The sequence below is a fragment of the Teleopsis dalmanni genome, chromosome X, assembly GCF_002237135.1.
Source record: "Teleopsis dalmanni isolate 2A chromosome X, ASM223713v2, whole genome shotgun sequence".
NCBI classification, from domain to species: domain Eukaryota; kingdom Metazoa; phylum Arthropoda; class Insecta; order Diptera; family Diopsidae; genus Teleopsis; species Teleopsis dalmanni.
In genome coordinates, this window is record NC_051848.1 from 57,934,605 (window position 1) to 57,960,400 (window position 25,796).

The window sequence follows — 25,796 nt, forward strand, 5'->3', positions numbered from 1 at the left end:
CTTAATTCAAGAAACTTTATAATTGCTGCAAGGGATGCACTGAAACCCATTGTCATATGACAGATGACAACAAACATGAATAAGATAAGTAACTATTAAAATATTTTGCAATGAATAGATATAATTTTCCCTGTCTAAATGTTGTGATAAATGTTTGATGTTTGAAATCATGGAACATGCTGACGTGTGATTCTGATGATTGAATATGGTAAATATGACGTTTGAATTTTAAAACTAGAGTTATGTAAACAAGCGGATGATTGCCTCTGAGTTACATGTTCTCTGAGTTCTATTGGTTTTGTATTGAGTCATGTAAACAAGCGGAAGATTGCCTCTGAGTTACATGTTCTCTGAATTCTATTGGTTTTGTATTGAGTCATGTAAACAAGCAGAAGATTGCCTCTGAGTTACATGTTCTCTGAGTTTTATTGGTTTTGTATTGAGTTATGTAAACAAGCGGAAGATTGCCTCTGAGTTACATGTTCTCTGAGTTTTATTGGTTTTGTATTGAGTTATGTAAACAAGCGGAAGATTGCCTCTGAGTTACATGTTCTCTGAATTCTATTAGTTTTGTATTGAGTCATGTAAACAAGCAGAAGATTGCCTCTGAGTTACATGTTCTCTGAATTCTATTGGTTTTGTATTGAGTTATGTAAACAAGCGGAAGATTGCCTCTGAGTTACATGTTCTCTGAATTCTATTGGTTTTGTATTGAGTTATGTAAACAAGCGGAAGATTGCCTCTGAGTTACATGTTCTCTGAATTCTATTGGTTTTGAATTGAGTCGTGTAAACAAGTGGAAAATTGCCTCTGAGTTACATGTTCTCTGAATTTTATTGGTTTTGTGACGCGATTCCTCATCGTGGTCGATGAGTATTGCAGGATGGCCGTGTTAGAGACGAGTCACCCTGTTGACATATGGTCACCTTATAAATGATTGACAGATAGTAGGCTATGTCTGTTTACCCTACTTGTCAAAAAGTGGTCTGTGTATGTGAAGATAACAGTTACTTCAGAAGGAGGAAGTGAGTGAGACAGTGATACTGCACAGAGCATTGCAGAAACGGATTTTTAAAAGACTTTTTCTCTAACATATATATATATATATATATATATATACATATTAAGTAAATAAATGTTATATGCTTACCTGCTTCACGCTTATTTTGCTTAGATTTAGAAATCTAAAGGAAATAAAAAACATTCAAATATTGACATTAGGGCTTTAATAGCTTACCACGAAAATCTTTATATATTTAATTTGTTTCCCACTTGAAATTTGTTGCTGAAGACTACGAAATGTTCCTCTATCACTTTATGTCGTTAATTTTTATTATAATAATTTTTGCTCACAACAGAATACTTCAAATTTCTTGACATAAGAAAAACTTTTTCTTATTTTCTAGATACCAATAAATGTCTACTTTGACAATTACTCCACAAAATATTCGATTTCATCGAAAAACAATTTGTTTATGAGACGGTAATTTCTTAAAACTCAGTACATTACTAGGGGCCATGTTATGCAGAGTGCCTCGGGCACGGCAAAATTCGCTCTTTCGGGCTTTGACGAAAATGCATGTTATGCAGATTGTCACATCAGAAATGCCAATTTTGTATTTTTACTACTTCTTGGTACTTCTTGGCTATGCCTAAATTTAAAAGCAAATTCAGATATGCTCACTTTCAATATGCCACCAAAAATAACTAGTAAGAAAAACTCATAGAGGCTGTGATAGTGTAAATTTACTATTATATTATCTTACAATAATTGTTAACAGTACTTACGTATTTCTTTAAAATCGGAAAGTGTGATAATTATATTACTAGCGATTTATAAAAAAAAGGCTGTGTTGGTTACTGCCATTCTTTTCTTCAAAACGTATTAGAATTGTAGTAATTTACTCCTAAAAGGCGCAAATTCTGAAATTCATTACTCAACAACGTTGTTTTGCCTTAGTGCCGAGGCACAAATACGCCGACTCTCATGCCGGAATTTAAACGGCCATATTGTTTTTTCTCTCATTCTCAAATTTGTAATATGCATTAAAAACAACAACAATTATACTCATGCCATTCCAGAGACACTCCACATAACATGGCCATAGCAATTTATAGAAGCAACGATGTTAAAAAAAAATATATACATATTTACATATTTTCCTTTCCAAATATAAATGATTTTTATTTTAATTTTTTGATTCTTTGTTGATACTTTTGAATGCATTGTGGCAACGATAAAAATTACTCTACAAAATGATTTTACTTTCACCACACAATTATATAGATTCCACCACACAATTATATTGATTCCCCACACTTTCTTTTACATCTAAAAACCATGATGCTTATAAGTGTGACTAGGTATCAATAAAGCATTGATGGTTTTCCAATGACATGCAATGTACAAAAATATATTTACTTGGTATCATAGACGATTAGGATGATTGGACAATTAGACGATTCAGCGGTGGGACCCACAGCCACTATCTAGCGCATGTAGAGCGTCCCGATAATAAATAAATGAAGCTACTAGCGATAATACAGTAACTGAAAGTATCGGTACTTATAAATGCATAGATTGACATTTATTACATTAGGAAGTAAAGGTTTATCCATAACCAACTTCAGAATAAGACGAAAAGAAGAAAAGGAAACTTGGTATCGTGTTGGCAACGATGGTTGATTCTAAAGTATCGATGCAGTATTGATGATACATCATACTTTCCCCTGCTGGGTACTGATATGATCGTAAAGGGTGTTGTGAACGTTTGTAAAGAATAAGCAAAATAGGAGTATGAGTTCACTTCAACTAATACGCACCACATTATGGTGTGTCATTATGGTGAAATCAAGGGAAAATTTGTTGGCAGTTATAAAAAATTGGAAAAAGCCGCAAGTTATGGGAAGAATTTGGTTATACAGATATTTATCGCTTATAGTTTCAAATTTTTATAATATTTATTTTGATACGTTTTTTTTGTACCTTAATTTAAAAGATATAAAAACATACATATTCTCTCTTAATAAGCCCGAATTCCGAGATTTATTTCTAAGCAACATTGTTTTTATCACCATGATGGTCTCGTCACAAGGCCTCGTCATGTTTGATCAAATTTAAATAAATATTTTTCTCATTCTTAAATTTTTTGATTTGGGTTCAAAACAACAAATTTTCGCATTTTATGTGACCATAACTGTCTGTGTAACATTGTATAATGTAATGAAATATTCATCAAATAACATTTTTTTAAACAATGGCAACTCTGTTCAAAATGAAGTGAGATTCAAATACATATTGTAAATAGATTATAAGCTATATTGCAGCAATCAAGAAACATTTGTTATAATTTTGAGTTATTCAATTGTTATAAAAAAGATATATTTGTATATTTATTGCGACAAATACAATTGTGAAGGGAGAGATAAAACGTGTTACAGATAATATAATATTGCTTTCAAAAAAAGGCATATTTAAATGATGGAACTCGTCAAAGGAGGAATGGACGATAGCATTGACAAAAAAGATACTATACCTTCAACAGTTCAAGACTCGGTGAATACTCAGGAACTGTGCAAATTGGATTTGCTTTTATGCACACTTTGGGATCAGCATAATAAGCCAGAAGCACTAAAAATGTTAGGTATTACCCAAGTAGAAAAGCGTCTTCTTAATGATTTTGAGGTTATATACAAAACCTTTATGGAACCGAATGTACTCAACCCTGCAAGCGATATGCCATTTACAGCATTTAGTTGGTTTATGGGCGATACACAAACGCGAATTGAATTTGGCAATAAATGGATACGTAAAATGGAGCAGTGTTCTAGACATGATCTTCATAAAATTAAAACGAATCAGGATTTAAATGATTTGAAAGAGCTCATAACTAAAATACCTAGAGGCTATATTGATGGAAATCAAAAAGATGTGAAATCTATATTAAGGTAAATAAATTTACTGTCAACTTTATAGCTGGTAATAGATATATCTAGTTACACCTTCTTTCAATAGAAATGTGCAGAAAAATTCAGGCTTATTATACAGATTACAGTATGAATTGCGGGCCAAAGAATTGAAGTTTTATCAATTGGAAATGAATGCTTCTGAGATGGAAATATTTGTATCTCCCACTACAAGTCAACATGGTATTAGTAGCAATTGTTTAATATCAATATTTCCTCTTAGATATTTACGATTTTCAGCAATTAATGAATTATACTATGATATTGAAGATGGCAAATGGGAGGAAATACTAAAAAATGAAATTGAAAATTTTAAAACAAAACTGGATCGCAAAAATAGTATGCAGGAGGCTGTTATGAAGAAGTACGATGACGAGTGTAAAGTAAGTCAACCAAAAATAAACAATTTGCTTTTATAATTAATAAACTTTATGTACATATTTTTAATATCAAATAAGATACTTTTGCAAGAAATAAGTCAGAAAACAAACAAATTGAATAAAGATGTTAAACGTTATGAAAGAAGGAATAGAGCTTTACGAAGGGGTATTGCTTATGTGAAGAAAATGCTTAGTAATGGCAAAGAACAACTGAAGAATATGCATGAGGGAGCGGCTGGAAAATTTGCAAAAAATTCTTGCTTATATGTAGGTAACTTGATGTAAAAACTAATTACATATATTCTAATGAATTATTTCCTATAAAGATCAGTGATATTAAGACCATGCAAGATAAAATAATGAAGAAGTATCAAAAGCAATTCATATCGAAATTATAAGACGCACGCTTTCCAATTCGCATTTTACTGATATTTTTTATTAATTTTTAATAACGGCAAAAAATATATTTTTTCAGTATAATATTTTTTATATATGCATATTTTACATTTATTATGCCAGAATTGTAAATAACATGAATAAAATTGTAATACTAAACTTTTAATTTTTCAATTCCAATAAATTTTTATTGCATTTGAAAAGAATATAATAATACCACTAATGGTTAAGTATAATAGACTATCCTTTACGTATGCATATTGCTATATTTTTTACTTATAAAAAATGCATTATAATGACCTATATATAGTTCATATCAAATTTTTTAGGTGACTATAAGAAAAATCAAATATTTTATAATAATCACACATGAAGGTGTGTAAGTGACGCTTTTTTGTTTGTCAGATATATGCTCTTCTACCTAAAACAGCAGAAAGCTTAGTATTTTCACACTATGGTATATATAATTACATATATATATATAAATATATATATCATTTATGGGTTATATTAGATCCCCATGCCATCTTCGTTTAAAACAGTACAGCTATATCAGTATTTGTTTTGATAGGATATCGATTTGGCTAATTTCATATGCATAATCTTCAAAAACTGCTGTGGAATTGTCATGCAGAGGTTATGATCTAAAAACTAAATCAACGGTGTTAATACGATAACAGATCCATTTCTTCTGAGCTCTATTATCAATCTCAGCGTTAATGGTATATTTGTAATGTTGTTTTATAACATCTGCTTATGTTTATTATTATAATATTACTGTATAATTATTATATATATAGTAATAGTTTAATAATTTTATGATAATAATATAACAACACTAATATAGTAATAATTATATAATATTAATTATAATCATATTATTAATAATAATAATAATCATTATAATTATTACAATAACTATTATTATAATTATAATGATAATATTGAATAATTATTATTTTTATAATTATAATAATATATAATTCTTATTATTATAATTATAATAATAATATTATACTATTATTATTATTATTATTATTTTTATTTAATTCTCCTTAATGGGTTTTTTGGTAAGTTTTGGTGGCCTAAGCCAGTACAAAATATAACACATCATCTATATATTTATTTAAACTATTTTAACTAGTATTTGATTTGATTGTTTTCAAATTAATTAATATTTAAAAATTTGCTAGTAATATGACAGGAATCAATTATAACACTTTTCTGGATGTCATCAATAATTCGCTGGTTTAATTCAAGTCTTGGAATATGCGACAATAAACTTTTTGGCGTTACACCTTCAGCACTAATTATAATTGGAAGAATTTCAATTTTGTTACGGTTCCAATTACGTTTTGTTTCCACAGCTAATTCTGCATATCGACTACGTCTCTCAAAATAAGTCCGATCCATGTTTTTGGTCATTGGTATTGCAACATCAATGAAGAGTCCTTCTCGACGTCTTTTATCAACAATAGTTATATCTGGTCTATTGTGCAACCTCGTGTGATCGGAATAAATAGTTCGATCGTAATAAATTTTTACGTCTGGATTATCATATTTTTGTTTTATGTAATAATATAGTTTCTGCTTGTTACCTATATCTCTCCACAGTTTCCATCCGACAGACAAATAGTTCTTTGAACTCTCTATAAAAAAAAAAAGCAATGTAATTACTGAAAAGACAAGTAAATAGGATATATTTTATGACAAGACTTATACTTTGTAAATCACTCGATTTACAAACTAATTTATAAATTAAGTATGATTTTTCTTAATAGGTTTATGGAATGGATCTGCCGTAATTGAAATGCTAAGATATTAGAATGAAGACTTAATCTGCTTCTCACACTTTCACTGAAACGTTTTATTACTAATAAAGCATACCTTAAAATGTTTGTAAATAATTTGATTTTAGACAAACCAAGGAGCTCTGACTATTACTCTAAGTGGCTTTAAAGAAAACCATCAAATGACTTTAAAGTTAAAATTGCTGGGAGTAGTTAACAATTAATTTAAAAAATATTTTTTAATATATTGAAATAGAATATGAAGTAAAAATATGTGTATGTATTGTACATAAATTTATTTTATATAAATATCATTAAAAATAATTAGTAAATGAAATTACTCAACCATAAATATGAAAAACTAATGCGGGTCTCGTGTAACATAATAGTAGAAAATAGAAGAAGCTGATGTAAAAACGTCATTCTATCTCATATTATTTTGGGTTATAAAAAGCAGATCTTTAATTGTGTCATTGTAACACTGAGCTCTTTGCAGGTGTTTGTGGCTTTCTCTTTCAAAAAACAACCTTTAAAATATATTTAACAATTAAGTTGGTTAAAGTGTTAGTGACTACAGTTTTATGACTTGAAAATGCAAATTAAAGTAAATTTCACGCTTTTCTTCCTTTTTGTGAAATGGCAAAAAGTAAGTTAATTACATGACACATGTGTTTCAGAAGTAGTCCAACCGCAAGTCAGAGTACGTAAAAAACGCTAAAAAGAATTCTGCACCATTGTCTCTGTTTCTGGTGTAAAATTATCTCAACCACTTACCATTTGAAGATGGGGCGTACTAAGTGCACTCCACAGCAGAGTACACTTGTAGGTTTTACCAGATTTTCTGTAGACATCATGACTTGAATTTTTTTCAGTTCGTTTTTGGAAATTATATATACACAAAGGAAGTATACAAAGCGAAATTAACAACAAAAAAAAAACAAGTGTCAAAATGTACATATATGTTGTGTTAGCTTATATATAACATATGTAAGACTCACGAATTAATGTATTTACTACGAGCTGTAATATTTTGTGGTGTTTATATTCACTACTAATTTAATTATATTGTATTTTAGATAAGGCTCACTAAATCTTAGTCTACGATCACATAAATTTAAAAAATTTAATTTGGAGGTTGATACAATGAATATATACTAAAAGATAGGTGACATATTTAAGTGAAGTTTCTTAAGTGAAGCATCCTATATAGAGGTGCCACATCTGAGGCAGATCTGTTACTTACAAATAAATTAATTGAATCATGAATGCCAACAAATTTGTGAATTATTATTTGTTTGAATTCTTAAATTCGTTGGATGTTTCTATAGTTCCATCGGACAAATGGTCACTTCAAGTTGGAACTAAATTGTCAAATGGAACTAGACAAGATGTCAAAAAACGCATGTTAACAGTGATTGAAGCAACAATTCCGAATAGAAAGATTTTAATAGAAACTATTCTGATGCAACACATTCTTACTATTTACCTAAGTTAAAAAACCAAGTCAACCGATATCTTAACACGTATCGTCAGCTAAAAATTGTGAACATGTTGAGTCCAATTTTTATCTAAAACGAGATTTTGATGAAGTAAGTTTGAAAATATATAAACATTATTTTAAAAAAAATGAAGGAATTATTTGAATTGCACCTTTAGTTACAAAGTGACATGACAAGGTGTTCAGTCTATAACTCTAAAAAATTAAGACAATATGGTATTGCAATACCGGGCTTACCCGTGACAGCGGTAGAACAAGCCCCTAAACACTCTTAAACCTATTAAAGTTGCTAGCCATTTCAAAGGCCGGCCACTCAACATAATTTCGATTTGACGTACTTGACAGTATAGGAATTGGCTCTTCAAATAAACACAATCGAAGAAATGTCTGCTATAAAGCGAACTAAAAACAAAAAAGTATCAGGTGTAGATAGAGTACCGACAGAATTTCTAAAAAATGCGTCAACAAAATTCGTAAGTTATTTGACAGCTGTCTACAGTAATATAGTATATTTGAATCAGAGAATACACCTGATAGTTTCAAAAAAAAAAGTTATATTTCTCACGTATAAAAAAGGTGACACAAGCGATCCATCTAATTACATTGATATTTCTTTTCTTAATGTAATCACTAAAATAATCACCTCTGCTCTTCTTATCCGATTAACCAACTGTGTGCAAACTTATCATCACTGAGCGAATATCAGGCAGGTTTTAGGAAATCATACTCTATCTTAGACAGTATTTTTGTGCTGCCATCAATTGCAAAGAAGTTTCTCCAAAGCAAATGCAAATTGTATATGTTTTTAGTATATTTCAAGGCGACTTTTGACACCATCAATAAGGGTAGTTTCTTTCTGAAACTAAGTAATATTGGCATCTCATCGATAATATTAAATGTGTTTCAAAGCTTATATATCAAAAACGAAACAGCAGTTTGAAATGGTGAATATCTTCAAACTAGTTTGAGTCAAATCGTGGTGTCAAACAAGGTTGTCTTCTAAGTTCACTACTTTTCGCGTTGTATGTAGATTACATATCGTCTATATTGCCTGGTAGCGTTAGTTTAGGTTGAAAATGTTTTAAAGTATCCGGACGATATGGTCTTACTTGCAGAATATTCTCAAACACTCTAGAAGATAATAAACGCACTCAAACAGTATAGTCAAACTTGGAGCCTACAAATGAATTGCAATAAATTGGAAATAATGATTGTGAAAGACAACAGAGGTAAAAAAGCAAGGACCGATAGTTGGAACTTAAATGGGGTGGAATTAGAGGTAGTAAATGAATTTAAATATTTGGGAGTACTAATGGCGCCGATCATGAATTTTATAAATCTTACTCGACAAAAACTTTCCGACTCAAAAGTGGCACTAAATAGCACTGGGAAACAATTTTTTGCAGATGATATGTGTGTCATAGCACAAAATACAAAATGTTCATAGCAACCGTCAGATAAATTGTGTTTCGCAGCGCAAGTTTGGGGTTATATATAATCCGATGGCACTGAAAAATTACAGTGGTTTTACATAAAGAAAATTTTTAAGCTACACAGAATACACCTCGAATCGGGGCTGCCATTACTGCATACATTAACCTTACAACTGCATTTTGAGTATATCAATAAAGTAATGAAAATGTCAGATCACCGGTTGCCCAAAATCGTTGCAAAACACCTACTTCAATGCAGATCGCAGTTCTTGGTTCAATAGAATGTACTTGCTGAGAAATACAGCAGCTCTACTTATTCTATTGCAACAGCCATATGGTTTCAATAGCAAGCACAAATACTTCAAAGTATCGACCTCAGCTCGAGAACCCAATTTGAAAGATAAGCATGTGTAAGAAGTACAAGAAACACGTATAAGCTGTTGGAGTACTATTAATATATATAATATTTTTATTATGTGATTATATTATTACCTTAACATATACTTTAATCACATAATTATATTATTTATTTGATTTTCATATCCTTTTTATAGATATATAGATTTTTTATAGATTTACAGCTCATTATTTCATACTTTGTTCAAATCGCATATGAACTTAATTAAGACAGACAACTTAATAGTTTTTATCTTAAATAATCTGTAGTTCTCATGTTACACATTATTAAAATTTAAAATAAATTAAAATTTCTGTTAATATGTTATATTTTAATAATAGTAAATAAAAGAGCTTACTTACTACTACCACAACATGGTATTGTTCTTTTGCTATAGCTCAAATTTATATAAGAAGTATAAGTTTATAATTATTTCCAATTTTAAGAATTAAAGAATTATTTTTAAATATTTTCAAATAAATTAAAAGACCAAAAAATAAATTTTTAAATATTAATGTTTAAATTGTCTTATGGATCTTAACTTAGTTGATTTGTTCATGATAAGAAAAGTTTGCAGATTGAAAAATCTGATTGCCTTGTAGTCAAAAATAACAAATTATCAAAGTGTGACAAAAATTTGTTCTGAAAAACAGAGAGATGAAAGTACTAGGCATTACAAATAAATAAAGGATTTAAAAAACAAGACATTAAATGTTTACAAGTTAGTAATGTCGACACTATGACATCACAGTTTTATTCACAAACAACTGATGGCAGAAAACAAAAAAGAATTTACACAATTTTGGCTGATAATCTGAAATTAAAACTGAGATTATATATGTACTTGGATCGAATCAATTGAAGCTGCAAGGTCCCGAAACTGAACAGTATGTCTAGAGTCCCAAAGAAGCAGTAGTTTTCAATCATATTAAAGTATAAAATAAAATTACATATGCATATACCTACTGTGCTCAATTGATTGCAAAAACCTCTGATTTCACAAGACTATGTCCAGAAAGACAAAACCACTTCCTCTCCCCCAAATAATATCTTTTGCTCTAATGAAAATTAAGAACAACTCTACGGAATCTTAAAGGAAATCATAAGTCTAAAGAAAATTATTTCTTTGACGATGGGTATGCTTATCAAAATCCTGAATAATGCATTGCTTGATGTATGACTTAGTCAGAGAGTTATAATTGAACAGAAGATACTTCAAACTTAATGAATGTAGACAGCTTAGTATGTTATATTTTATTGTTCGTAGTGTTGCCATGTAACGTTTACCTATAACTTAAAATTTATTAAGATTTCCGGTAAGGGAGCGCTTTTAGCAACTTTCGCTAAGGGAGCAAAATATTGCTTCCAGTTATAGTCTGAAGATCGATCTCAACCGATAACTTTATTCTAATTTGTTTTGTTTTTGTACAATTTTCTTGGAACTTTTAGTCTCGTTATAATGTAATTATTTTACTTAACATAACTTCTTTAATCTGAAATTCTACTCAACATAACTTTCTTAATGTAATTTTTTTTATATAAATCGATCTTCACATAACTTATTAGAACACACCACAATGTTTACATATAAAAAGATACACAAAAATTCCAGAACCGTACGATGTTGATTATTTGGATCATGCTTAGTTTGAAACATTTCTCAACATTCAATTTTGGAGAATCATATTGTCGTCCCATTGGCAATACTAAAGTAACAGACATTTGAGCTTTAACATACATACTGAATTGTGAAATATTTTTTAAACCAGGATTTCAAGATTCATGCAGAATTCCTCCTCGATGGAGCGATAGTGTGGTCCACCAAAAACGACGACAAATCATAACAAGGAAATACATAGCTTATCATATTCGAACCTGGTTTGCTCAAGCTTCATCAAATTTTTCGATGGCTTGCCTCGTTCAAAATTCGTTGCTTTATAAATATTTAAAAAGACTTCAATACTTATATCTAATTTATTAGGTTGGTACTTTTAAAACCTATTATAAAGTTACACATAATTTCAAGTTGCAAATAGTGCACAGTGCAACAATAATATTTTAGAAAAAGTTTATGAGTCGTTTAAGAGTTGTTATAAAAGTCATCAATATATTGTTAGAATAATGGCACAGAAACAGAATTTAAGGCTTCACAAAATATTAAAAATCAAAACATTAAACAAGTTTCTTTCGTTTCCTGAATAATTTTAAAAAAAATTTGACATAACGCCTTTTGACTCTTACCCAACGGATTGTGACGTACATTTTAATATTAAAACTATCTTGACGACATCTGCACCACATTTTTATTCATTTTTCTTCAACTCATATAAGAAGCATTCAAATTATGTATCAATATTGAAAAAGCCTTAATATGGACTATACAACTAATGAAATGGAAGTCGAAAAAATTATGGCTAAGTATTTCAGTTCCATTACTAGTACACGGTCTAAGTATGTTTGTTTGCATTGTACATCAGTTTATTCAAACCTGTATTTTATATTTTCTACAACATGATAAAGATTAATTATAGTAAGAATTGATTAAAGTTCATATTTAGCAATTTGAATTGTTTTCAAAGTGTCATGGGAGAGGCCGAGTTCTTGTTAAGATCCATGAAGCGTTCAACGTATTCATCGAGTTCTTTATCGAGCTGTTCGCGCAACTTAGCACGCTCATTACCATAATTATTACGCTTACTGTAGAAGCACGCCAGGCATACATTGCGTTTCTCTGGCAACTGATGAACGTGCATTTTACGACCATCCAACCTAACATTATTAAAGCAACTGACCGCAGTACTAGCAGCCCGTTGGGTTTTATATACGACCTCTGCCATTCCTGTTGTAAATGAAATATATTAAAACATATTCAAAAGTAGACATTATATTAAGCGAAATTTTGTATTACCTAAAGAGTCGCCTTTTTGGTCATAGTAGACAGAAGACTCTTTAATTGGACCACATTCTTTAAATAGAGTCTGGAGATCTATATCATCGACATCGAATGAAAGGTTAGAAATACCGATACGTGTTGTAGAAGCCTTCATAGGTTTGAAACGCTAAAAATGTTAAGGTTTTTTTTATTAATCTTATAAGCTATTAAAATAAATAATTTAAAGTTATGGTTTGATATTTGTGAAGAAAGAATTTATTATAAAATTATTAAGGAAAAAAGTTCCTACCCGTATTGGAAACTTTTGATAGGCCTTTCTTGCTATAACACGTCTTACACTTTTATATTGTCCGCCACGACGTTGAAAACGTTGGGCGTGTTGGTTGCGTACAGCGCCCTGATTCTTTTGAGCCTCGATAATCTCATCGAGTGACATAGTTAAAGCATTTAACTGAAAATGTTCTGCATCCATTATAACCACTTTTTTTGAGCAAGCCTTGTGAACGCTCTAAACTTTCTGTAAGAAAAAAAATTTATTTCGATATTGCCACGTAGTTAAGATATTAATTTCATTGATGCCAATAAAATAAAATTTTTCTTATGACAGAATAAGTGAAATGTTACCATCGTGTGTTTTGAAAACAAATTTATGGTGTATTATATATTCTAATCTTACACTATCCTGGGGAACGATTCCTTAACTGTAAAAACAATTTTGCGCACATACACTTCAGTTAATACAATTGAGGAATAGACCTACTATAGTAATACGAAATCAAAAATTTATTAAAAGTAAAGTCAACGCCTACGTATATAAAACTTCAAGAATATGTAAACTACATATAAAAAGTACCAATAGGTTGCTTCAAATGATTTGGGTACAACTTTTTCCATATCATATATATCATATCTTATATAGTCGTTGGTGGGTAGTCAATAGTCAATAGTTTTTCTATGAAAAGGCGGTCAATTTATTCTCATAACATGTTTTTTATATTTTCTATAAATTTATTTGTAATATTAATTTTTGAAATTTTTAAAGTTCTCTGCTTTGTTTATTGTCTGGACACATAAAAACTGAATATGACATTTAACATAAATAATTTTTTTTATTTTGTTCATATATATAGATATACAGAAAATATTTCAAGGTCTTGTTTCATATGTTGGGGATATTAATCTGATTAAAAATTATTAAAAAATTACAAAAAAACGCTTGTCATATTTGCTGTGGGTCTGTTAGGGATCGTATGTAGTGGTTGTTTAGGTTGCACTGATACGCGAGCCTTGTACACCGAAGAAAACTTACACTGCAATAATTAGTCCTTGTGATGATACATTGTGTGATACGTTGTTCATATGTCAGACCAGCATAAGCACCAAAGCGCTTAAATAGTCAGTGTATAGCAGATATCGAATAAAATATGTATAACTCACTCATAACTCTCTCTCTCTCTCTCTCTCTCTCTCTCCCAACCTTATATGCCTAAAATTTAAACTATTTACCATATATTCGTATATAATGTCAGCATGTAATTAAAAAAATTTTTGAAACAAGGTTTTTTTTTGAAACAAGGTTAGACCCAAAATTAGATCTCGTTGAACTCCATATATTTGAATAATACTCATAAGATGACATCGCAATGCTAATTGGCTAATGAACGCTGGGTCTGAGCTTCAAATTTGGCAGGGCATCAGTTTAATTCCTGATACTTACAGTCTCAAAACACTATTTACAAATAATTAAACACAATAATTATTTTCAAGACCTCTAATGATGGGTATTTGGCAATATTCCAAACAAAAATTCAATTAATTAGAATAATATAAAAGAATTTTTGTTGTTGTAGTTCACTACTTTTCCAAAAACATCTTTATTAACAAATTTATCAAACCAAAAACAAATCCTCACATCACAATACCAATAAGGTAGAATATAAATATTTCGCCTATTAAAAACGAAACTGAATTCATAATATGATCAATGTTTCCCCTTCTTCTGAGGTATGCTCTCTTCACATCCCACTTTTCCAATTCATAGCCCACATATAAGTTCTAATAGTTAAGTATATCTTTCTCGGTAATTCGATCCATCGAATTTAATAACTTACTTTCCATATCAGCATTGGCAATCATGTTGCGCTCATCATATAAGGCCTTGTTGCAGGATACATAATATAATATATATAATAAACAAACGAACACGTAAAATTCCTCGATTACTTAAGGAACTCGCACTCGAAACTCTCATTTAAAAAGATTACTTAAGGAGCGTACTGTGCATGCAGTGGAATATTCATCGCCGTGCTACAACGTCAATACGCCGTCTCTTAGGAATTAAATAATTTAGTTAAATAAAATAGTGAAATTATTATTGCTGTACTTTGTGTATAATTAATATATACTATTTCTACTAAAACCTATTTATTGGAGTCAGTAAGGACTTGATACAACTTTGATAATAATTCAAATTTTTCCGTTTCCTTTTCATGGTCAGCAACTCGGTCTGGGTGGACTTTCAAATACAATTTATAATATGTCTTTTTAATCTGACAATTTGTAGAGATTTTTGGAATATCAAATAATTTATAAATATATCTAGTATCGAACAGATTTTCGCAACTTCTCTTTTATCAAACGAACCAATCAAACTCCAAATACACAAAACTTGCAGTAAACTTGCGGTAAACTTGCGATTACTTAAACTGATTTAGTGTTGCAACTGACATAGAATACATACAGGAAAATTGAATTAATTGCTTTATCTATATGTAACTATATTCGTTTTATTATTAATATGTTAAAAATTTTGTTATTAAAATAATCATTTCTAAATGACTAAAGTTGAAGACAATTTTATAATAACCACAAAAAATATCGAATTAGATGTTTTGTCATAGAACTAAAATGAAATTCATAATTAAAAAAATTTTATTCATATACTTGTATAAAATTAGTTAAATTTTAATGTTAGGATATCAGTCATATGATTATTTTATTGTTGTCAAAATTAACTTATTCTAATACAAGCAATTCCGACGCCCTTATTTGAGTAGGGTCAGTTCAAGCGCTGGAGTCTCGAACAGTCTTTGTGTTCAAAAATACACTCTAACTAGTTTTAGTTGTTTAAATGGAGTGCTGTCGACAAATTTGTAATATAGTTAAGAAATAAATAACAACATCAGCAACATCACAAACAGAAAATAACAATGGCATGAAAAATTGCACTATGTCAGTATAACAGCTCTTTTCAAACAAAGAACACTTGCGTTCCCGAACCCAAAAACTTGTACTAAACTATAAGTTTTAAATGAATTTTGATTCAGAGTTTGAAGGCGTTTAATTGCGTTGGTGACATTGTTCACCATCAATACTACAAACGCGATGAAGCGATTGTTAGGATCATTACTTAATGTTGTAAGTCCACTATATATATATCTCTGGTGTCTAATATTTTCCACAACGTTTGGCATGTCAATATATTTCTCTCCCGTACTGTTGATACGAGAGATAATCGCCAAACCAAACTCATGACAAACTCATAAAACCCAGTAGTTGGACTTTATTGGTAGAATAGACGTACCCAAAGGGACTTTGTCGGAACCATTATTTTTTGTTTATAATAATTTTTTATGAACTTAAAAGATGAAAATTGAAGTTTCTGGTTTTTAGTACATTGAATGCACAAAAATCTTGAGTGTTAAAACAGTAGAGTCTTCAAGAAACGAACTTCCAAATTAAATATTACTTCAAACAGTCACAGATATATCTTTTTTATCAAAGTACACAATTTTTTTTTTTTTTGGAATTGTTTTCGGTTGCAGTTTGTGAATCATAACCAATACTTATGTACGCCATTAAACAAAACTTCCGAATCGGAAGTTTCTTGCAAGGCGAATTTGTAAATTTTTGTGTGTATTTAATTTGCGGGCCCTGAATGCTCTGGAATCCACAAAATATGTCAAAAATAAAATAAAAACTTTAAAAAAAAATTAAACAATTTTCGATCTAAAAATGCAGTTGTTGCTCAACACAAATGTCAAGGAAAATGCAATAACGAAAATGTTTAAAACTCGTTGGAATCTGTTACTTTTACTGTAAATATTACAGATTATCCATTGCATGGTCCTGATTTGAGAACACTTTTTCAGTGTATTTTATGGCTTGTACAACTGCTGAGATGTGACATTTATGAAAAGTTACCATAGAAATGATGATTCTTTAGTAGGTACATTTCGTGTATCATTAAAAGATCTTATGGTCGACATAATTGCTCATAATTCATAATTGTATAGGCAAAACTGTGAATAAATTTGAAGAAACTCTACACGTGGTATGTACCAAATCCTTAACAGATCACATCGCTAAAAATATTGGCGCTGTTAGGGAAAAGGTTGAAGAATACGTCAAACAGACGCTCAAACAGATTGGATGCTCAGACAGATTGGATGCTCAGACAGCAGCGTTGGATGACAATTTCTCGCATCGAATTTTCTTCGGATGCATCTAATATTTTACTAGGTGGTTAACTGAATAAAAACCATGCGGTTCTTGGAACAGAGAAAGTCCACAAGTTTGGTGAAATACTATTCTATCCGCACAAAATCAATGTACGCTGTGATTTTCATTTCAGGCCATTTATATTTGGACTATATATGCTATAAAAGCTAGGTTTGCGAAAGAATCTTACTCTGTTGGATATTTTGTGGAGAACTTATGAGTCATGTAAAATACACTTGATTAAAGTATCAACCACAAGTGTAGTTGGCTTACACACGTTAAAGTGTTTAACCCCGACATCACATTTCGAATAATAATAATACTTGATTGTTACTCTCAATTAGTTTAAAATTATAATGGCAACCGTTCCATTTCTATTTTAATAAAAGTTTTTAATTCCATACCTGATGAACTGCTGACTAACCGAGTTCCAGTACGTTTAAAGTCAATATAAATGTTTCTATTTCAATTGTTTCTATTTTTATACATTTCTATGCAAGTTATAATGCCTTTAAAATATAAATATATAAATATACATATATACATATACATATACATATCCGTTGGAAGAGTTCTGTGCCTGACTGAATTCTTATAGAAATAAAATATTTATTTAATATAGCTTGACTTTCAACGACATAAAAATATTAATGATTAATATATTATTATAACACCATGTGGGTATTTAAACTGTTATAAAAATAATAAGTTGGAGTGGTGTAAACAGGACTGAGCTAGCAGGTGTAAGAGATTATTACATACATTAAAAAAATTTTTTTTGCTGTGTATTATCTATTGTAGAATAAATAAGCCTCCAGTAACAAAATTTTAAAAGCATCCGTTCAAAATACCCATTGCAATCGCTTAACTTCCTGCATATTATAAATACTTGCAGACTATATACCGAATTTTTCGAACCTTCAATAGATTTGTAATTTATTTATCAGTCATGAAATAAAGCAATTCTTAATATATAAAATATGATAATATCTGCATACGTAGTTCCGCAGTTAATACTAATTTTCCGAGTTCAAAAATTTATTCGTTCATTTGTGAAAATTTTTAAGTCCAGAACTTAAACCTGACTAGGTCTTTTTCTTTTGTTGTTTCTTAACTTTTTTTTTATTATTTTTCTCTCGCTCCTGTTTTTTTATTTCTCTTTCAGCGCTCCGTATCATTTTCTGGTTGTAGGGAGTGTTTGCTGATTCCTCCTCATTTTTATCTACTTTTGAAAAACCCATGGAGTTTTGTATCCATTGCCAAAATCGATTTAATAGATTCATAACAAAAATTTTAACATCACTGATTTTTTGACGTGGAACACAAAGTCCAAGGCAAGCGACCACCATGCATATATAAGCCAAATAATGGAAAAGACTGTCTTCCCTCCATGACGTTTCTCGGTTTCTGAATAGAGGCCTTTGTTGCTTATTGACAGAATCACTAGTGACTTCCACGACCTTTACGAATACAATCCAACCAATACCAACAAGTGTGCTTTGCCCTATCACTGTAAGTAAATGTTGGAGAAATCCAACACGATTAATATTATCGGCTCTGCTTTTAACTTCTGAAAAGTATAACAGTGCCGTGAAACACAAAATTCCAGAAGTTATACATGTGGTCGTCCATTTGGGTGATTCAGCTGGCGCCAGGAAGGTAACGCAGACCAAATAAATACTCATACCAATTCCTACTGTAAGCCAATACAGAAACACATGCTCTGGCCGATGTTGCACTGTGGTTGGATAGAGATCATCTGTATATGAATCCATTATACGATTTGAGCTACAGGGACCTGCTCGATCACCAGCGGGAGAATTATGCTTCTTAGTCTTGGTTTTTGTTGTTCGATCTCTGTTCATGATGACTTAACACAGGAAAACCTAAAATATTAAAAATATTTATTAAATAACATAAAATAAGTTTATTATGATCAGATTTAGTCTTACCATATAGTATGTGTTAAGTTTCCACATACTAACTATAAAATACTGAACTTTTATATAATAAGGAGTTAAATATAAAGTGAAATGTTGAAGGAGGCTAAGGTCGAAAACCAGTTATAGTGAAGATCATAATGATGTTGTTGATGAAATATATTTTATATCACTTAATATTGGCAGCTAGAAACTGCCGAGGATATATGTAGAGGATATATTATTACGTTAATATACTTCAAGTTTTTTATGATACTTTATTTTTTTATTATACAATTTTTTTAGTTATATTATCAAAAGAAAAAATTAAAGATATTCACTTACTCAAATCATTCAACAATCTCCAGTTTAGTGCTGGGTGGTGAATACAAGATAACTTCTACAAAAGCGATCACGTGTTCCTTTAATTTTTCTACAAAATTAATTATAATTTATTAAATAATTAAGCAACACAAAACAAAAGATTTGTGGCGACCCAGTAGGCTATGCTTTTATTGAATTTAAAAAGGAAAATTCAATTTTAAATATTAAAAAGTTTTGTACCCCCATCCTAGCGACGGAGTACGGGCGACGACGCGCTACACATGAAGAGAAGTTACTCGCGGTAGTCACACAACTTCGCTGGGAAATGCACTGTTCGGCCAGAACGCGAAACCTTTGAAGAAACGGCCGACGGTTTAAGAACCTTCTTCTCGGATGCTTGTTTCCGCTCATGATTGACTAAAGGAAGTGGCGAAAACTGCTTGCCGGTAAGTTCATCGTTAGTCAAATAAGCTGGTTTTAATCTGTCTAACGCGATGGTGCACCTGCTCCCTCTTCTGTTAATTACGAAATATTTTTCATCTCGTTGAAGAACTTGAAACGGACCTTCATACGGCTGTTCCAATGGAGCTCTCACCCGATCGACACGCACGAACACAAACTTGCTGGTTAGGAGGTCATTCGGAACATAGACTGGGTGATGCCCGTGTCTACTGCCATTGATTGTCTTCAGTTGAGCCAATGCATTACGAAGTGATGAAACGAAATCGGTTTCACCTGGCTTTTGGCATTTCTGTGACAACAGCTGTCCTGGAACACGTAACGGGTTTCCGTACAACATTTCAGCGGAACTGACGCCTAGATCTTCCTTTGGGGAAGTCCGTAACCCCAGCAGAATCAATGGGAGTGTGCGCGTCCAGTCATTAGAATTATGGCATCGCAAAGCAGCCTTCAACGTCCTATGCATACGTTCAACCATCCCATTCGCTTGGGGGTGATATGCTGTGGTGTGAATATGCTTGATACCCAATAGTCTGGACAACTCTCGGAAGATCGTTGATTCAAACTGACGTCCTAAATCAGTCGTGATAATATGAGGAACACCATACTGTGCTACCCATCCTTCGATAAACGCGCCGGCAATGACTTCGGTCGTCATGTCTGAAACAGGAATCACCACGGGCCATCGTGAAAAACGATCGATGCACGTCACACAGTATCTTTTACCCTGCGACAGTGGTAGTGGTCCGATGATGTCCATATGCACATGTTGGAAACGCTCATCTACGCCTGCGAAACAACCTAAAGGTGACTTGGTGTGTCGGTTAACTTTAGACAATTGGCAAGCGATACAGGATTTAAAAAACTTTGACGTGCAGGCTGGCCGTATGCCTCGTTGGCGGCCGCGCCATGTCAAAGTGATTGAGAGTGGAGAGCGTTGATGAGATTTGATGAAGTCGTCAGCTTGAGAAAATAACTTTGATCTGTAGGCTGGCCTCATGCCTCGTTGGCGGCCGCGCCGTATCAAAGTGGTTGTAAGTTGTTGCTGCTGCTGTTGCTGCTTCATTTCAGGTGTGCGTGGCGCTATGGCAACGTGTTTCTTAGCCGGTGATTTGTTAGTGGAGGATGCAGTGTAATTATTGCTTGTCGTTTTTCGCAGATTTGGTGCCAGCTGTGCAATTTTCGTGGGTTTGCTACGCTCAATTTTCTTCATTGCTGGTATTGGCATCGTATTAGCGGGGGTGAGTGTAGGTGGTGTGATAATTGCAGTAGGTAATTTTGAAAAACGTAACCGTTTGTTCAGATCACGTCGGGTGCGCGTTAAGATCACGTCGGCTGCGCGTTAAGATCACGTCGGCTGCGCGTTAAGATCACGTCGGCTGCACGTTAAGATCACGTCGGGGTCACCAATTTAGCTAGGGTCTATTAACCTTGCTAATAAATAAAACTCTCAAAATTTATGATGTTAATAATCTTTTAATCAAACTTTTTACACGAGAGAAAAATGGAAACGTTTTCCACCATCTCAAACCCGAAAACTTTTTAATATTTAAAATTGAATTTTCCTTTTTAAATTCAATAAAAGCATAGCCTACTGGGTCGCCACACATATATATAAGGCAACACACCAGGAATTATTATAAGAAGAACCCCATTAAAGGTTTACCTATCTCTCGAATATACCTTTATTCAACTAATGTGGCATCTCAAATTTTGGATATGAAAAATTTACTGATTGAGTTCACAAAAAAAAGGTAGTACTAAATAGATATATATTTTAAAATTATTTCTATTTACTTAATCCAACTCTATGTTATGTCCACGATTCTTTCAAAAGCGCTCAAGATAAAAAATTAACACCTTTCGAAACAAAGGTCTGAGTGGAATTTCTTTTCAAGAGGCAAAGAAAACATCAATTTAAAGCTGTAGAATGTTGAAAATAATTATAAGAAGAAGAATAAATATATACAAAACCCTCGATTGTTACTTGTCTACTCTAAACTCTGCGGAAAAACAAGATATAAAAACTTTTTACAAAATACATTCTTACCTTCATTAACAATTCACTGAGTACTACAAATTTTTCTATAATAATCACTTATAAAATTTAAACTCAAGAGATATACCGCACTAGATATATCTACACAAAATATATATGTAGTAAACTGCACAAGAGTTTCAGATAAAATTTTATAAATTTTTATTTGATTTGATATGTAAGGTTAAAAATTCAAAATTTATGATTGAAAATAATTCAAAGCTAACTACAGAATTTTTCGAAATATTGAATCTAATACGGTATTATTCCTTTCGAACTTGAAAATCGCAGAAGTTGAAAATTTCATTCCAGGATCATATGGCTGCATTGTTAATAAGTCTAAATTGGATAGAAATACAGGAAATTAGTGGAATGTTCCTACTTAAATATATTCACAATTATACTTGTATATTTTTATCTCTAAAAATGTTATACTCACAAAACTGTGGTAGAAATTCATGACATGAAGCTACACTGAAGTACAATATATGAAGGTAAGTTTTGCTAGTCTTTCAAAGATATCACAAAATTAATAATATAATAAACGACCGTGAAATAAAATTGGAAGTGCCCTATCCTCAAGATTCTCTATTTTTTGAAGACTGAACAGATATGAATATATATGAAGAGTTTGTTAGATTAAAAATCTTCTGGAAAAGTATCAACGGCACACAGTGCGCCAAAACAGCAGTTCTTGATTAGCAGATCAAAATTTTGTACGATTAGAGAATTAAAATGAAAAAAAAATAAATTAAATTAAATAAAAATTAGAGATATTAAAATTAAATTTTTCTACAGCTTTGTTGGCCTTTCCTTTGAATCTAAAGCCAAATCGGCTTATGGAAACCTTCTGCAAATTTAAAGACAAAAATTATACATTTTCAAATTTTTTAGTGACCTCGAAAATTATGACAGATAAAAAGTTAATGTACTTCATCGGTAGACGAACACCGATTAACAAATAAGCAAGCAAACATATTTTCGTAGAAACTTAAAAATATATAAATTAATTAGATATTTCATATGTTGGCATAAGTACTTTGCCAAGTATATAATACTAAGAGAACAAAGTTTAAACTTAACAAACGTAAATAAAAGAAGAAATTTCAAGTAAAATGTATAACCTCCTTTGGCTTCAATAACTTTTTAAAGGCGTCTCCGTACTGAATTTACTAAATTTTGAAGAACCTCTAAAGATATTCCTTTCCTCTTCTCCTCTTTGGTTTTATTTAACAAAACTGTTCTCTTTCGTTTCAAAACCAGAAGTTTTAACCAGACGTATTCTATAATATTTAAATCTGGACTTTGAGGTAACTAGTTTAAAGTAGTAACACTAACATCCTTCAAAAAATTAGTTACCATCCGGGCTTTGTAAAATTGGGCATTATCCTGTTCCAGGATAAGTGATGCTCTAATAAACTTATTTCTGGAAGGAAAGGTATATTCATTTAGGGTAGTGAAATATTAACCTTGGTTCATCGAATCCATTATATGAAAAACATCCCCACAACATGAAAGAACCCGTTGAAAAACGAGACGTCTTCTTCGCATTTGCACCTTTGGAAATCCCACAAAAAAATGTGTTTTTGATAAATTATATTCAAAGGAATTTTCTACTGTTGTTTACTGAATTTTTTTCCAGAATTCTTTAGCGAAGACCAGTCTTTTAAGCTTGTTTGTCTTTGATATGTACGGCACGTCCTTAGGTTTTATTCTCTTATAATCTCCTTTATTTAAATGTCGTCGGACAGTGCGCACACTAATTGGATTCTTGACCGTCAAATTACATTCCAGATTAAGGCTTCCAAAAAATATTTTTTTTTTAATTTTCCTTAGAAGGACTCGGTCTTCAATGGGCGTTGTTTTACTCTTAGCACCTCATATTGTTAAGTTTCTTATGTCATTATGCTTTTTAAACTTATTTATTTGACGGTGTACAGTTTGTCGTGACATCCTAAATTCTTTTGTTATATCTTTTACTGCTGTTCATGTACAAATCTTTATTAAAAAATAATAATGCAATAATGCAATTATTTAGAAATTATTGACTTCAGTCATATGCTATTCCATAGCTAACTTTCAGAAACATGCACTTTTTTATTTCAAATAGTTTCACATTTTCTCCGAACTTTTGATTAAATACGGTAAGAATAAAGTCAGTCATATAGACTCATATAAAAACTTTTATCTTATATATTAAAACGTACAGTGTGTTGAGTTGCATGAAGATATGTGTATATTTGTATGTAATTGTTAATTTAATAGTAATAATTTTCATCAAACCCTAGAATTTTTGCTTTGTACTACTCAACACCATATATAAAACCGAAATCATTGTTTGCTTCTAACTGCTATTTTTCGTAAGGTGTTGTAAACGGTCCAAAAACTCTATCAAAAAGTCCTTGTTTTCGTAATCTAAGATGATATGTTGGAAAGTCTCATTATTTTGTAACCAATCCTGCACAAGATGTTCATTTGTCAACGCCGAATTTGAGTTAACTGAAATCGCCGAGACATCTCCAGAACCATCAGTATCGACTTTAATATCTGAATTAGGAGCACCAACGTCAATATCTAAGAAGTCAGAGCCTTCTGTGACGCCAGTCGCAAGGTCATCCTCAGAGGTGCTACTCGGAGATGAGCTAGCCACGGACACCGTTTTCTGATGTTTCATAGTTTGGAATTTTGTAAATTTTGGTCTAATGAATTTCTAAATTTTGTTTTCAAATTTTTTCTGACTTTACAATTTGAAATAATTTACAGAATAATAAAAATATCAACGAAGATGTGATTAAATATTTCTGTTATTTTTGGATTGTAATTTTTGTATTGTTGATTATTTACAAATCGGAAGATTGAGGATAGAGTTCGATTAAGTTCTATATTCAGATTATTTAAAGCATGATAAATTATACAAATTGTGTATTTACATCTCTAACTTTTAGAAGGGAACGTAATATAAAAAACTTATTTTTATGTATAATAATGACTGAAAAATCGTTTTGCTTTTTACATATGTTCTTGAGTTATAACAGATATACTCTCGGGCTATAAAATAAGGCAGCAACTTGGATATAGTTTATTATTTGTATGTTTTTTGGAAATTCGAATTTTCGAAATTTGATGAGTTATGCAGTCCTTGTGGTCTTAAGCGAGTTGTTTGAAGTAAATTTGGACTAGCATTGCAGTCGCTTCTAAAGTAAAGTAAAGCAAGTAATATGTGGATCATAGAGTTGTTAATATATTATGTAGTGAGTAAATATTTTAAAAGTATTTAAAACAAATTTTTTTTCAGCTACTTAATATGAGTGTACAAATTAAAACTGTTAAAAGTGTGGGCATAGGCGAGCCGATAAGCAGATCATAGTATATGATTCTCTGTCAATCCCATCAAACGAAAAGCAAAACCTTTATGGCCGTCAATCATGATTTAGCCACCATTTTGACCAGCTTATCGATATTCGACCACAATCGCTTTCGTTTGACGTTGTCCACTTTTCATTACCGGTTAACAACCGCTTCAGAAATGTAAGTTGGGTTGATTTTCCAACCTAATTTTAATGGTTCTAAAGGTGTAATGATTCTTAATGCAATATTTAGCTCTTTGGCAATCGAAACAGTGCTTACATGAAAAAAGCAAGCCAGACTCGACGATTTCCGTGATTTTATCGATATTTTTTTATTTTTTTTTATTGACATCGAAATTACTGGAACAAAATCGGCGAAGCCAATATTGGGCATTATTGGCTGTTACAGTATCAGGACTATGAACACTATTCACATTTTTAGCCGCCTTTTTGGCG

At 31.2% G+C, this 25,796-nt stretch overlaps 4 protein-coding genes across 5 annotated transcripts; 1 reads left to right on the forward strand and 3 right to left on the reverse strand.

Moving 5' to 3' along the window:
- Nucleotides 1–3,321: 3,321 nt before the first annotated feature.
- LOC119689583 lies at nt 3,322–4,822 on the forward strand. Its single transcript, XM_038104449.1, has 5 exons — nt 3,322–3,948; nt 4,016–4,149; nt 4,207–4,349; nt 4,425–4,613; nt 4,673–4,822. The coding sequence occupies exons 1-5, from the start codon at nt 3,479–3,481 to the stop codon at nt 4,742–4,744; spliced, it is 1,008 nt and encodes a 335-aa protein (XP_037960377.1). The 5' UTR covers nt 3,322–3,478; the 3' UTR covers nt 4,745–4,822.
- A 7,490-nt stretch (nt 4,823–12,312) lies between these two features.
- On the reverse strand, nt 12,313–13,501 carry LOC119661806 (aly/REF export factor 2-like). Its single transcript, XM_038071296.1, has 4 exons — nt 13,430–13,501; nt 13,043–13,270; nt 12,769–12,919; nt 12,313–12,699 (listed from the first exon to the last, which is right to left on the reverse strand). Exons 2-4 carry the CDS (start codon nt 13,223–13,225, stop codon nt 12,434–12,436), a joined length of 600 nt encoding a protein of 199 aa, XP_037927224.1. The 5' UTR covers nt 13,226–13,270; nt 13,430–13,501; the 3' UTR covers nt 12,313–12,433.
- Nucleotides 13,502–18,092: 4,591 nt separating this feature from the next.
- LOC119662287 lies at nt 18,093–22,159 on the reverse strand. Of its 2 annotated transcripts, XM_038071878.1 has the most exons (3): nt 22,006–22,159; nt 19,518–19,605; nt 18,093–19,139 (listed from the first exon to the last, which is right to left on the reverse strand). In XM_038071878.1, exon 3 carries the CDS (start codon nt 19,116–19,118, stop codon nt 18,339–18,341), a length of 780 nt encoding a protein of 259 aa, XP_037927806.1. In that variant the 5' UTR covers nt 19,119–19,139; nt 19,518–19,605; nt 22,006–22,159; the 3' UTR covers nt 18,093–18,338. The 2 variants fall into 2 exon arrangements, with proteins under 2 accessions (XP_037927806.1, XP_037927807.1); XM_038071879.1 differs by lacking the exon at nt 19,518–19,605.
- LOC119688459 lies at nt 19,789–21,183 on the reverse strand. The gene has a single exon (XM_038103136.1). It carries the CDS (start codon nt 21,181–21,183, stop codon nt 19,789–19,791), a length of 1,395 nt encoding a protein of 464 aa, XP_037959064.1.
- Nucleotides 22,160–25,796: the final 3,637 nt, after the last annotated feature.